This window comes from Elaeis guineensis, chromosome 3 (assembly GCF_000442705.2).
Source record: "Elaeis guineensis isolate ETL-2024a chromosome 3, EG11, whole genome shotgun sequence".
NCBI lineage: Eukaryota > Viridiplantae > Streptophyta > Magnoliopsida > Arecales > Arecaceae > Elaeis > Elaeis guineensis.
The window spans coordinates 9,871,502-9,885,149 of record NC_025995.2 but is presented as its reverse complement, the minus strand read 5'-3'; the positions used below and the strand labels follow the sequence as shown (position 1 = coordinate 9,885,149).

At 37.7% G+C, this 13,648-nt stretch overlaps 1 protein-coding gene across 2 annotated transcripts; it reads left to right on the top strand.

Annotated features, from left to right (window-relative positions):
• Positions 1 to 9,329: 9,329 nt before the first annotated feature.
• On the top strand, positions 9,330 to 13,400 carry LOC140856046 (protein indeterminate-domain 7-like). 2 transcript variants are annotated; one of them, XM_073253225.1, is made up of 3 exons: positions 9,330 to 10,049; positions 10,186 to 10,615; positions 12,492 to 13,400. In XM_073253225.1, exons 1-3 carry the CDS (start codon positions 9,854 to 9,856, stop codon positions 13,069 to 13,071), a joined length of 1,206 nt encoding a protein of 401 aa, XP_073109326.1. In that variant the 5' UTR covers positions 9,330 to 9,853; the 3' UTR covers positions 13,072 to 13,400. The 2 variants fall into 2 exon arrangements, with proteins under 2 accessions (XP_073109326.1, XP_073109327.1); XM_073253226.1 differs by having other exon boundaries at positions 9,332 to 10,049; positions 10,216 to 10,615.
• Positions 13,401 to 13,648: the final 248 nt, after the last annotated feature.

Genomic DNA, 13,648 nt, shown 5'->3' with positions numbered 1-13,648 from the left:
CATTGAAAAGCATGTGATTTGGCAACTATTTTAAGTACATGTTTCATTATGCTTGTGTGTAAAAATACATGTAGTTAGATTAATATTCATACCGGAGTTTCTATAAAAAAAAAAGTCTCCAGTGTTATGTTTTTATTTTAGCTTTTCGATCACTAATGATGTCATTTTAGCTGACTTCAACTAATTTGGGATTAAGGCTTAGTTGAGTTGAATGCACTATTTATGTCCTTTATAGTCAAAACTTATTTTTTGATGGTCAACACTACAATGGTCCTTTATAGCATATTGAAGCAAGTATTTTTTTTAGTTTTAGCAGATTAAGAATGGATATACATATGCATATATACATACGTGTATGTTGCATGTCACATATATGCAACTCTATTTATGTAAGTATATATATGTACATACGTATCTACGTATACAAGTATGAATGTACGTATGCATGTATATATGCATATAAACCCTCTAGAATCGGCATATGCAAGTTTATTTATAATTTATATACATTTTTTGATAGTGGAGCTAAATTCACTCTTTTTATTGTATATTATAGTAAAAATATGATAGAAACTATCACGGTCTTATGTTATATTAATGGTTCAATAGTTAACGGACCATATAGTATTGAGTGCAATGGATGACTACAAAAGGCCATTAGAATTAAATATGGAATAAAATATGAGGAGTTTGAGGATAAATTTTATAATTAAAATCTTTCATATCGATAAAAGATGAAATAAAATAATAATAATACTATATAGATATCCACAAGTTGTGCAACCGTCAATAATCAAGTATAAAGTTGTTCCAATTATCGATGAAGATGATATGAAGATAATCTTTTCAACAGTAAGTTCCATTCATGTTTATCCGGTGCAGAGTTGTACCTAAATGTGCAATCCATACCAGACATCGAAGATATTCGTGATCAAGATAATTTGAAATAGGTGATCAAAATTTAGAAATGACAATGTAGGTTGGGGAACAGATTGTTTGCTCGAGTCCATTTATTGTAGATAATGTCCCATCGAACATGGGTTTGAGACATATGGGGAGCAATTTGGTATAGTAGATAATGATGTGACATAGAATATCATCAGATAAGCATCACTATATACAATTGCCATTGATACGGTTCATGCAGATGATAGATTTTTTTAGAAAGATAATGTATCAAGCGAAGATGATATGGAAGAGGATGCTCAGCGAGCTGGCACATCATATGATATGAGAAGCCCACATGATATTGAAAGCTCATGTGACGTAGGAAATTTAAATGACATATAAGTCCCAAAATTTTTGTATTTGAAGCTCCTTTCGGAATATTTAGTCAATGTAATTGGGCATCTGCTAATGTATCAATGTGTTAGTATTGCAAAAATAATGTAATACATAGGAAAGAGGTGAAGAGTTATGTAAGAGGCTCCATTTTGCAAATAAGATAGAACTACAAACTACGATAAAGTAATATTCAATTGATACACATCGTGAATTTAAGGTTATTGAGTCAGAGCCAAAACTGTAGATTGTTAAATGTAAAAATAGGGAATCATGATGTCAATGGATGCTTCAAGCAATTAAGTGGCATGATAATTTTGAAATCATATGATATGCTGGTCCACATATATGTTTATCTACTATACTTTCTTAGGATCATTGTGGGCTAGACTCTAATTTGATCATCAATAAAATACGGGATCTGATGAAAGAAGTAACTACAATTTTCATTGGTGGCATTGGTGCAGTATTAAAGAATAGATTCAACTATACACCTAATTATAGAAAGTAATAAGAGGCCAAGCAAAAAGCAATGGCCATGGTATTTAGTGACTGAGATAAGTCATATGAATTGTTGCCGAAGTGATTGCATGCTGTAGAGGAATTCAATCCTAGCTCATGGATTAAATTCATCAGCACTCCTATAGGTCATCCAACATGTGCTATATTCGATCATACTTTTTAGGCATTTGCATCTTTCATTGAAGGGTTCAAATATTATCGATTAGTGATTAATATCAACACTACATTCTTATATGAAAAGTACCAAGAGAAGATGATGATTGCAACCATTATGGATCGAAATAATTAAAATTTTCTACTTACATTTGCCAAAATAGATGAGAAGTCTATGGATACCTAGGGTTGGTTCTTAACTTGCATGAGAATTTTTATCACTATATGTCAGAATATATGTCTAATCTCAAATCGACATGCTGATATTTTATCTGCAGTAGAAAACTAGTTTCTTGGTTGGCAACCACCACATATATTCCATGTATATTGCTTGCATCATCTAGCAAGTAATTTTAATATACGATTCTAAGATTCAAAACTAAGGGATATGGTGAAGAAAGCTGGCATGCTGACACAAATCAGAAAGTTTGAGAAATATATGAGAAAGATTGAAAAACTTAAATTGAAAGTGGTTCAGTGGTTAAATAAAATTTTTTTAGATAAATGGACTCAAGTACATGATGGTGGACGATGATATGAAACAATGGCTACTAATTTGTTGGAGTGTTTCAATGGAGTGCTTAAAAATACTTGCTTTTGCCATTAACTACATTGACACAATTGACATTCTTCCATCTTATATCATATTTTGATGGTCATCATGCTCAAATAGTTGATGCATTAGAAGAGGTGGAAAGATTTACTCCATTTGTTATGGATCGTATAATCGCCAACCAATTCAAAGCTACATCACATAGTGTTACAAGCTTTGATAGGGCTAGCAGTGTATTCCAAGTGCAGACGGCATTGCGTGGGCCTTATATAAATATAGGCAACAACACGTAGGTGATCAATATTGCTCATATTTATTAAATTCTGATTTAGTTATATCTAACAACTACATAGTTAACATTTTTACGATATATGGTGTAGATAGTGTAATTTTTGAAGCATATGTGTACGTGTGGGAAATGGCAATGCTACCATTTGCCTTGTTCACATATCATGGCTACCTACGCTCATGTTGTAATTGATTTTTGATGATATATTGATCGATGTTACACCCTAAATGATTACCATCATAGTTATGCTCATCAATTTCATCCCATACCACATCAAACATATAGGTCACAAAGCTACAGTGAGTGTATCATCATATCAGTGCAAGAACGGTTATGATAGAAGGATAGACCATGCTCCTCCAGACTATGAAATGAAATGGATTGGAGAGAATCTGACAACTGACCTACATATCGAGTTTGTAGAGAGGCAAGCCATGACAGACGAACATGTCCAAAAATGAGAAATAAAGAATGATATCTATCCTGAAATAATGTAATCGTAATGTTGTATCAAATAGAACTATACTAAAGCTATTTCTTTAAGATAGGCAATTAAATGCTAGACATAGATATGTTGTATTAAGTAGAGTTATAATGAAAGTATTTCTTATTCGATAAGCACTACATTGCAATTCAACCAATCGAAGTTTTTAAAATAAATTTATTTATAAAATATTTTTACTAACTATTATTCAATGCTTGTAGCATATCGTATCCATAAATCTAGGGCCTATAGATGATTCTATATTATATGACCAAGCTACTCATCAGTCATTGGTAGTATAGAATGGTGAGGTACGTATTTATATCATTAACATCTTCTTAAAAAAATTTATTATATTCAATTAATTTTCATACATCATTTTTTACTTATCATTGCAAGGAGTCGAGGTTTCTCACCTGTTGTCGAAGGAAGCTAGCATTGTACAAGTCGATGCAACTGGATGGACTCATTGTGCCATATCTACATCAGGTCGAACTCTATGGACTAAGTCACATCAGATTCATACAGCTTGACTGGCACTTGATCATAGTATTCGTAGAGTGGTGGTAGTTAGAAACTTATACATTTCATCTACCTCAAGAGGAGTGCACCATCACATTGTGGGATGTTTCTATCCAGCTCGGATTGTCAGTCCGTTGATGGATTACCAGTGACAGGCAATACATGATAGGATTGGCGCCAAATTTGTGTGGATCTATTAGGTGTTGTCCCACCTCCAGATAAACTTCAGGGGTCACGGCTTAGTATAGTCTGGCTGGGAGAGAGTTTACTGAGTTATCCCTCGATGCCGATGAGTTTGCGATGCAGTGTTATTCTAGGACATATATTTTGCACCTCATGAGTGGGTGTTTGTTCGGAGATAAATGTAATAATTTCGTACATATTATGTTTTTACCTTTACTTGAGAACTTTGAGACTGCGAAACACTATAGTTGGGATAGTGCCAGCCTTATATGGTTGTATAGAGAGATATGCAGGGCAAACCAAAAAGATGCACATAAAATAGCCGGACCCCTGATGTTATTGTAGTTGTGGGCATGAGATAGATTTTTCTTTATAGCACCATAGAGATTAGGTCGGTCTATTGCAAATCCTGTTATGGATCTAGCTAATGGTGGTGCATTGCCAGCTGGTCCATTAGACATAAAGTAAGCAATAAGATTAAACAATTTTTATAAGTATGTATAAATCATGTCTAACAAACATATGTTATTATATGTATAGATGCAGAGATTTTTTTTTAATCACGATGTATCGACCCATGTTCTCATTGCATACCAATACCATCTCAATCGACAAACTTCAGACCAGGTGAACATTACATATGTATCTCATATTTATTAGAAGTTTATTTTTTTCATTAATTTATGTCAATTACTTATACTTTATCTTTTTCATATACAAATGATATGACAGCTATATACTCTCATGTCATTACACAGCTACCTAATTACTGCTTTGATAGACAGGATATATGGTATAGCTGATTGTCGCTCATTTGTTTCCACATTGTAGAGTGGCACTTTCCTGATAGAGTGTTGCACCAGTTTGGAATCCAGCAGTCCATTCCAAATGATTGTGATAGAGATGCTAGACTACATCAGATCGACCTCAGAGCATGGGTCGATCAATATTGGTGTATTACTCATCAACGTTTCCTCCATTTATGAGAAAGCCGTCGAGACTACTTTGTAGATGGGCCTCCAGTTGATGGTACTATGAACTTTAATGATACATACATGTAGTATTACCGATGCATCACTCGATGATTCATTAGTTGCAGTGGTGCTACGTTCGATTATCTGGTATGCACATTAAACTAAATTTTAATCCAATTCATGGATCTTTATTACTTTTATTTGTATCGATCATCAGTTGACTATCTACTATGTCAAAGTGATAGCTTGGTGAGGATATATATGAGCTTGCTCATCCAGAGTCAATATCCACATCCTCACATGCCATCCAGGATATTTGCACATCCGTGCTATATGCCATCAACTAGCATAGTCGTCTCTCCATGCGTGTCCATCCTCATGATCTCAAGATAGGTTAGGAGACTCCTTTAGCTTTTGGACATTCAACGTCATCCGGACCACGTCCTCCAACCCGGCACAAATGAGGTAGTCAACAACATACTACCTCTCCAACCCTGATGGTAGAGTTTTCTTCATACACTCTGTACATGTCATTAACCGCATATACGCATGACGATGTAAGCCAGTTTTCCTATGTTTCAGAGGTAGCTGTGTGTTTTGAGTATGCGACGAAAATGATCGATGAGGGACCTTCATATCATGTTGACTATACAGGTGAGGGAGTTGCACAGGAGCCTCCCACCCATAGTTACCATTATATGGAGGAGGATGTGGGACCAAGTAAACCAGAACCAATGCATCGATGGAAGCAACCTGTATGGACGAGGAGATGGCCGTCGTGTGGAACATGACTTATATATGTCACATGACCAGATCATGATTTTCTTTTTATGTTACTATCACATTCCAGATTGTACCAAACTTACTTGTATTGGTCTGATTTAAAATATCTGTTAGCATTTTCAATAAGTAATGGATCACACGGATTTATGCGTACATATTCCAACACTGTATCATAAGTTCGAAACCTAACCATATACCCTGAATTCTAAGCCAGAAGTGTGTTTATCCTAGAATCTTTGCAACTAAATCAGAAATCCAAAACTACAAACCTAACATTGAAAAGCACTAAACTCGTTATACCATCAACCATAAATTCTAAGTTGAAATTTTAAATACTGAACCCAAATCCTTAAATCAAAAAACCCAAATGCTAAATTCTAAACCCCAAACTATAGCACTCAAAAAGTCCATGAACCATAGGGCTAGTTGATCAGTTTGGCATGGCACGTGATGCTCAATTGATCGATTGAGAAGAATGATCGGGATAGATGGGTCTTCTCGATTCACTATGGTCGATCGAACCACAGTGTCGGTCAACCGACTTGCGTCGATCGATCAATTGGGATCGATTGATCTTCTCGATCTACTACGATCGATCGGACCATAGGGCTGGTCGATTAGTTTAGCACGGCACTGGTCGATCGAGAAGAATGATCGGGATCAACCGATCTTCTAGATCTACTGCGATCGACTGCCACAGGGGTCGATCGACCTAGATTTTGGACTATCAATTTTATTTTAATTTTAATTAATTTTATATATAACTTTTCTATGAGATAACCCTAAATACTAAATTCGTAAACCCACAACTCTAAACACAAAATCCTAAAACCATAAACCTAGAACTTGAACCCTAAAACTGTAAAAACACGAAACCCTAAATCAAGAAATCAAATTCTTATTTTTTAAATAATCACATGAAATTTAATTAATTTAACTTATAATTTTTAATGTGACAACTCTAAATACTAAACCCATAAACCCAACCTCTAAACCCTGCAGCCGCAAACCTAGACCTTGAACCTTGAGATATCAAAATGGAAACTTCAAGTTCACAAAAATCCATCAAATCTGAGCTGATTTTATTTCACAATTACATAAATCATAACAAACAATACATGTGCGAAAAAATTTCAAAGTCATAATTTCAAATACAAATGATACATAAGTCATGATTCCAAATATAAATGATACATAAGTCAAATCCAAATACAAATGGTACATAAGTCATAAGTCATAACAAATGATACATAAGTCATAATTATAAATATAAACAAAAAAAAAAAGATCAAACATCATCGACTAAAGCATCGTGTACTACAATCAAAAGTCGGGGCCTATGCATCCGCAAGGGGGTCCTGTGATGGTAGAGAAAACTAATGATAAAAATACTGTACGAACTACTGAAACTATGCAAATTCCTCATCCATAATCTCATCAGAGATGTCTCGAGTGCATCTATTCGAGCAGATAATGCTCGTAGATCAGATGACTAATGATCAAACTATGTAGATTGGCCAGGCTAAGCGGCAAGGATAGACTGTGTAATTTGAGCAGGGTGCATAGGCTGGTCTCTATCAGTAGCCTCATCTTCTTCTGCACTTTCTTCTTCATCAATATCAACTATATGCCTCCATACCCCATCAGAAAAAATATATCCTATATACCTCAAAGATGAGTGATTGTAGATATCAATGGGTTTAAGCTTAATAATTTCATCATCATCACTAATAGGGATATCAAACGCTTCGAAGATAGCAGTCATGATAGCTTCATAGGGTCAACAAGATTTTGCACTTTGAAAGCATTCATTCATATCATGCATCATCATATATGGTAAATTAATCCTACCATCCAAAAGCATCATTTGCAGGAGATAAATATCTAGGAACGATATATTATTTCTATGATCTTTTCTAGATAGAAAATTAAATATAAAAATATGATGAATGAGTCGATTCAACAAAGGCAATGTATATGGATTAGGTTTAGCAGTACCAACTAAATTATTATCCTCATAAATATTTTTAGTAGAGAAAAGATATTTTAAAACTTGATGACTCCAACAAGTGATATTAAATATTCATCACTATCTGATAGAATATCCAATATTTAACCAAGCTTACTAGAGTCAAACTCAATAATCTTTTCTTGGACATAAGATGAAATAGAACAACTTGATTTGTCAAAACTAAAATTACTATAAAAATATTTCATTAGAATAGGATAGGTTGGCTTTTTAAGAGTAATCATTGATAACCAACCTATTCTTTCAAATGAAAATCTAATTTGAAAATCACTAAATTAATCTAAGTCCACTATCCTTCCCCCCACAATTTTTCTACGAGAAAAATTAGATCTAAATTTTTTCCTACATTCATTATTTAAAAATAAATCTTTCTTGTACCTACGTACCAGTTATTGTTCTTTTTCTACATGAGCTTTCTTTACTTTCAATATACCACTTTTTTTTGAAGTCATTGGGTCAATTTGTAAAATGGGAGAGGATTAGAATTTGGGTTGAGGATGAGAGTTGTTGGTGGGGATCAATCAGAGGAGAACAAGGGTCACTCGAAGGGGGCAGGAGCCACGGCAAGAGGGAAGAAAGCGATCGAGGGGGAGGAGGGGACCACGGTAAGGAGGAGGGGAACGGGGCCAGTCACAGGAGGGGAAAGAGGACCGTCAGGGAGGGGCAGAGACCGGCCATGAGAGGGGAATGAGGCCGATCATGGGAGGGGTGGAGGCCGATCACGGGATGACGAGGAGGCTAATCGCAAGAGGGGGGGTTGAACAAGGCTGTCGGGTGGGGAGGAGGCCAATGGCAAAAAGGATGATAGAAGGAAGAAGCAGCCATGTGGGGTGGGGGGTTTGAGAAAATACAACTTGAAATTGTATATTGAACATGCGGTTGCAAGTTGAGATCGTATAGCCGACATTCGACATTCGATTTTAATTTTAAATTTGAATTCTAAAGTAACCACTCTAGTAGATCATGTCACCTTGAAACGGCATGTTCAACATACGATCAAGTCCAGCTCACCTTGAAATCCTATGTTCAACGTGCGATTTTGCCACGTTGCAGTCTAGTCAGTCCAATATTTTGAAAAATATGTTGGGATGAGGGGGTAGATTTAGAATTAAGTTTTAAAAATCTGATTAATGGGTAAGTGAGGACATCAATCAATTGTCAATCATGCTTGTGGTGGGCTACGAGAAAAGCCTGTGGATGCAAGTCTGATCTGCCTTTAAGCCCTTTCCCAAGCTTTCCAAGCCTCCCTTGAGCTTCCAAGCAAACAAATACTTCTTTCTGAAAACACCCCATTCAATGAAGTCCCTTTTACAAAACATGAAGTCTCAAATTAAAATAAATTAAAAAAAATGCTTGAAACAAAGTGTGAGATTCCTGCCGTTGGGAGGCCTAACCTCATCCACATTTTACTTTGTGCATCTCTGTGTGCGTGTGCGTGTGTGTGTGCACCTTTTCTGCACACACTGATTTCTTTTGCTTTTATGGCCTTTCTCTAATTTGCCAGCCATTCTCTCCCTAGTCTTCAACAGCAATAAAAGCTGAGCCTCATTGCAGAAAAAGAAAGCCCTCCACCTTCAGGACCGAGTTGCTAAAATCTCTCGGTGCTGTCCCTTTTAGCATGAGAGAGAGAGAGAAAGTTGAATTATGGGAAGAGTACTCTTTCCACACCTCGAAATTAAACCCTTTTGTTAATTTGTTTGAAATTTGATTGCATGGGTTCGAGAGCACTTGGAAAGAGATGTTTGCTAATTTGAGCTGCGGAACTGCAATTCCCTTTAGCAAGAATTTTGATCCTACCACTCTTCCAACGATGCCTTTTTCAGGTACCATCCGTCACCAAGTGTCTGCTGTGCCACTACATGAAGTGACAAAATAAAGCCAAGTCAGGTTTTTATTCTCTCTACTCCTCTCATACACGCACAGTCTCTCTCTCTCTCTCTCTCTCTCTCTCTGTATCTGCCTCTCCTCAAGGATTTAGGCCTAGAGAAAGAAACACAGAAGAAACCAGATACTGCTGTTTGAGCCCTTTTTTTTCCCCAGCACAGGTGAAAGAAAACAAAAAAAAAAAAAAAAGCTTTCCATGTTCCCATCAGGCACCATGTCCAACTCCACCTCCATGTCTGAAGAAGCCAGTGTTTCTTCTGATACCAGAGCCCATGACTACAATAATAGCATGGGCTCACTGTGCACACCCATATCTCCTCCCTATCACCAACAACAGCAACAAGAGCCACAACCAAAGGCTAAGAAGAAGAGAAGCCAGCCTGGGAACCCAGGTAGGAAGGATCTCCTCCAATTTCTCTTTCAATTACTCATATATAAAAGATATATATTTTCATGAAAGAAGAAAAAATAAACAAAGAATATGATTGTTTTTTTTGTTCTATTTTCATTGGTGTCGGAGTTTCTCAGAGAAAAACATTTTGTTGGTGTTGGCTATAGACCCAGATGCTGAAGTGATTGCTTTGTCCCCAAAGACCCTGATGGCTACCAATAGATTTGTGTGTGAGATATGTAACAAGGGTTTTCAGAGGGATCAGAACCTCCAGCTCCACAGGAGGGGCCACAACCTGCCATGGAAGCTGAGGCAGAGAAGCAGCAAGGAGGGGGTGAGGAAGAGGGTTTATGTGTGCCCAGAGTCATCCTGCATCCACCACCACCCTTCCAGGGCCCTTGGGGACCTCACAGGGATCAAGAAGCACTACAGTAGGAAGCATGGCGAGAAGAAGTGGAAGTGTGAGAAGTGCTCCAAGAGATATGCTGTGCACTCTGACTGGAAGGCCCATGTGAAGACCTGTGGGACAAGGGAGTATAGATGTGATTGTGGTACCCTTTTCTCTAGGTTGGTGATCTTTTCTGGAGGTAACTCATTTACTATTAAGTACAGTAATAATCATGGAAGTAAGTGAATCTCTTTCTTCTTTTTCTTCTCCTCCATTCCTCTTCCTCTCCTCCTGGTTTCCCTACTTGTTTTGTTACTCCTAGTCCTAGATTTAAATATTGGATTTTCAGGCAAGGTAATCTTATTGCAAGGATAGTATGGACCTATTTTATCAAAATATATGTATATATTTGTTGTTGAGATCTTTACGTTGGATCCTACAATAGTGTTATGTTTGTGATCTCGAATTCTCGGGGCACAGATCAACTTGTTGATCTTGTCCAAGAAAATTAATTAGGTGTAGATTTCATCAGTGTGATTTCTACCTAGGGTTTTATAATGAGAATTCCATGACTTCTAGCTAATTATATGGAGATTATCTCCATCAAAATTCAAAGGTAAAAGAAAAGAAAACCTTCACTTGTGCTGCAAGGGATTACGGATGTGAACAAGTCATCAGTTCTCTGTCTTTACCTTCTTCTTGCATGCTGTTTTTGCTTCCTTCTTCGTGCTTTCTTGATTTCCGTAAATGCAAGTAGATACTTTACATAATGGGGGTATTTCTTTTCATGCAATTCCGCACTACAAAGAGAAGATCACCGCATGAAGTTTTTAGCCAATCACATGGGACACATCTTAAACTTAGAGTTCGATGCGTCCCATATGTAGTCTTCCTTTTCTTTTATTTACAGTTCGTTTGGGTTCATAAATTAGATTTCTAGTAGAATTTCATGCTCAAATGGAAGTTCTTTTTGCTGAATGTAATGTTCATTCTTGATATGAAGCAACGAACCTGGGAGAAGAACCGCATGTGACTTATCTGAAACCTAATTGATAGCATTGACAGATCATAGAAATAGCCACTGTACATAGTTGTCAGTTCATGATTGTTCTTAAGCTGATAAAGCTCTACAATGCCATGTGGGGGGATGTGTGAGAGAGAGAGAGAGAGAGAGTTCATGTCAAAGTCTTCCTTAAAATCCATTGTAGAGATTGTGTTGGTAATGCAAGACAAAAACTGGAAGACAAAAACAAGTCACCATAGACCAGGAAGATATTATATCCTTGGATGTGTCTATTGTCACAAGATTTTAGTCCATACCCATTTGCTTGTCCTTTTGCATTTGCACTGAAAACTGAAGTGATAAAAACCTGGAATGCTTCCTTTTTTTCCTCACATATTTTTGGGCATCAATTAGATGTGATATTAATAAAAATCCTACTTTAGCTACCATGGTAAACAAATAAGAGAACCACATCCACCTCTAAATTATGTGTTAGTAATGATATGTATGTTGATCCAAGAAGTAAATAAGTGAGAAGGTCAAGGAATGTGTTGTCCTTAACCCCAAAAATCACCTTTTATATATTGTTCAGTTTCTTCGCTCAATTTTGTTTTTTTTCCCCTTAATTCATTAGTTAAAATCTCTCTCTCTCCTTCTTTCTCCTATAGTTTTCCATGTCTGAGAACTTTTACCTAGTCTCTTCCAAGAATGTCTTCTTCTCCTTCTCCATGAACCCCTTTTCCTTTCACTTAGCCCCTCCTACTCCCTCTCATTTGTATCCCATCTCATCTCCCATGCATGGCATCTCCTTTTATTCATCCTTCCAACTATGTATACATTCCATCTCCATCAAGTTGTAATAAAGAAAGTAAAAAAAGACCCACTCTTTTATTCTTCTTCACCTTCTCTTATCCTCCCTATGATTGTGCAGTATCATTTGCATCATACTCCACTTTATTTCCGAAACCTTTTAGCATCAAAAAAATAAAAGACAAAGGTCCTCTATATTCATTTTCATTATTCTATTTTATTGTCCATATTTTCTTTTGCAGGAAGGACAGCTTCATCACCCATAGAGCCTTCTGTGATGCCCTGGCAGAAGAGAGTGCGAGACTCATGGCCGCCACCACTGACGCCGCTGCAGCCACCGCGATGACTACTTCGATCTCCCATCCACTCCTCCACCATCCTCTCTTCCTCCCCTTCTCCTCTTGTGACTACCTCCCAAACCCTAACCCTAACCCTAACTGCAACACTAGTCCATATCAAGTCAAACCTCACAACCCCCTACCCTCCCTCCTCCACCACCTTCCTACCACCATCTCCCCCTACTTGTCAGCCACCATGCACCCTCTTCCAACCACCAGATCCGCCACCATCTCCACCGCCGCCGGCGGCCAGATGGGCAGCTCCATGTTCGACGCCGGGGATCCGTCCGCATGGCAGAGGAGCGACCGCCTGACCAGGGACTTCCTCGGGGCGGCGGCTGGCGACACCGGCGAGGAGGGGCTGCTCTCCCTAACCGGAGCCCTCGGCCTGGATCTGGTCACCGCCGCCTCCTGCGACCGCGGTGACCACGCCAAGCACTTCGTCGGGTTCCCCCCGGTCACCGGGACGTGGGGTGACTGTTAAGCTCACTCCCGCGCCCCTCGTTTTGGGTTCGGGTTGTATCTTCCGCACGGAAGAACGATTCCCCTTCTTTCGCGACTTCAACCCTTGGATCGCGCAATGTCCGCTTCAAGATCAGTGTAAATCGCAATCCAACTGTTGGCATCGACAAAAGAGATCGATCATTCTTTGGCGCGAATGATACAACCCGAACCCCCTCCACGATTATGCCACCCGCCCAGAAGGATTAATCTCTTTTCCTTTTGTGAATTTTTATTCTACTTTACTTTTTGAAGTTTATATATATTGTTAGAACAATGGAAGGCATATCGTGAAATATCGTATGAATTTTATTATTGGAATTTTATAATGTTTTCTTTGGATAATTATAAAGCAATGGTAGTATGCATGGTATTTGCCTGTAGAATGGATGTCAAAGTTTTGTGAGAGCAATTTTGCCTTGTTCGGTAGTGGTCCAATACTCGTACTCGCACTTGAAGAAATTGAACTTAAGTGCAAACGTACGTGCTAGTATGTGGATGCATATAATGTTATCTTAGGGGGACCAAATAGGTTGAACATATTTTTAAAAAGCACGGAT

What these genes read in the sequence shown, in the direction of transcription:
- LOC140856046 (XM_073253225.1), top strand. Translation starts at nt 9,854, where the DNA reads ATGTTCCCATCAGGCACCATGTCCAACTCCACCTCCATGTCTGAAGAA. An exon ending in AAGCCAGCCTGGGAACCCAG is followed by an intron (nt 10,050 to 10,185) that starts GTAGGAAGGATC and finishes GGAGTTTCTCAG; the next exon opens with AGAAAAACATTTTGTTGGTG. An exon ending in TGTGGTACCCTTTTCTCTAG is followed by an intron (nt 10,616 to 12,491) that starts GTTGGTGATCTT and finishes TTTCTTTTGCAG; the next exon opens with GAAGGACAGCTTCATCACCC.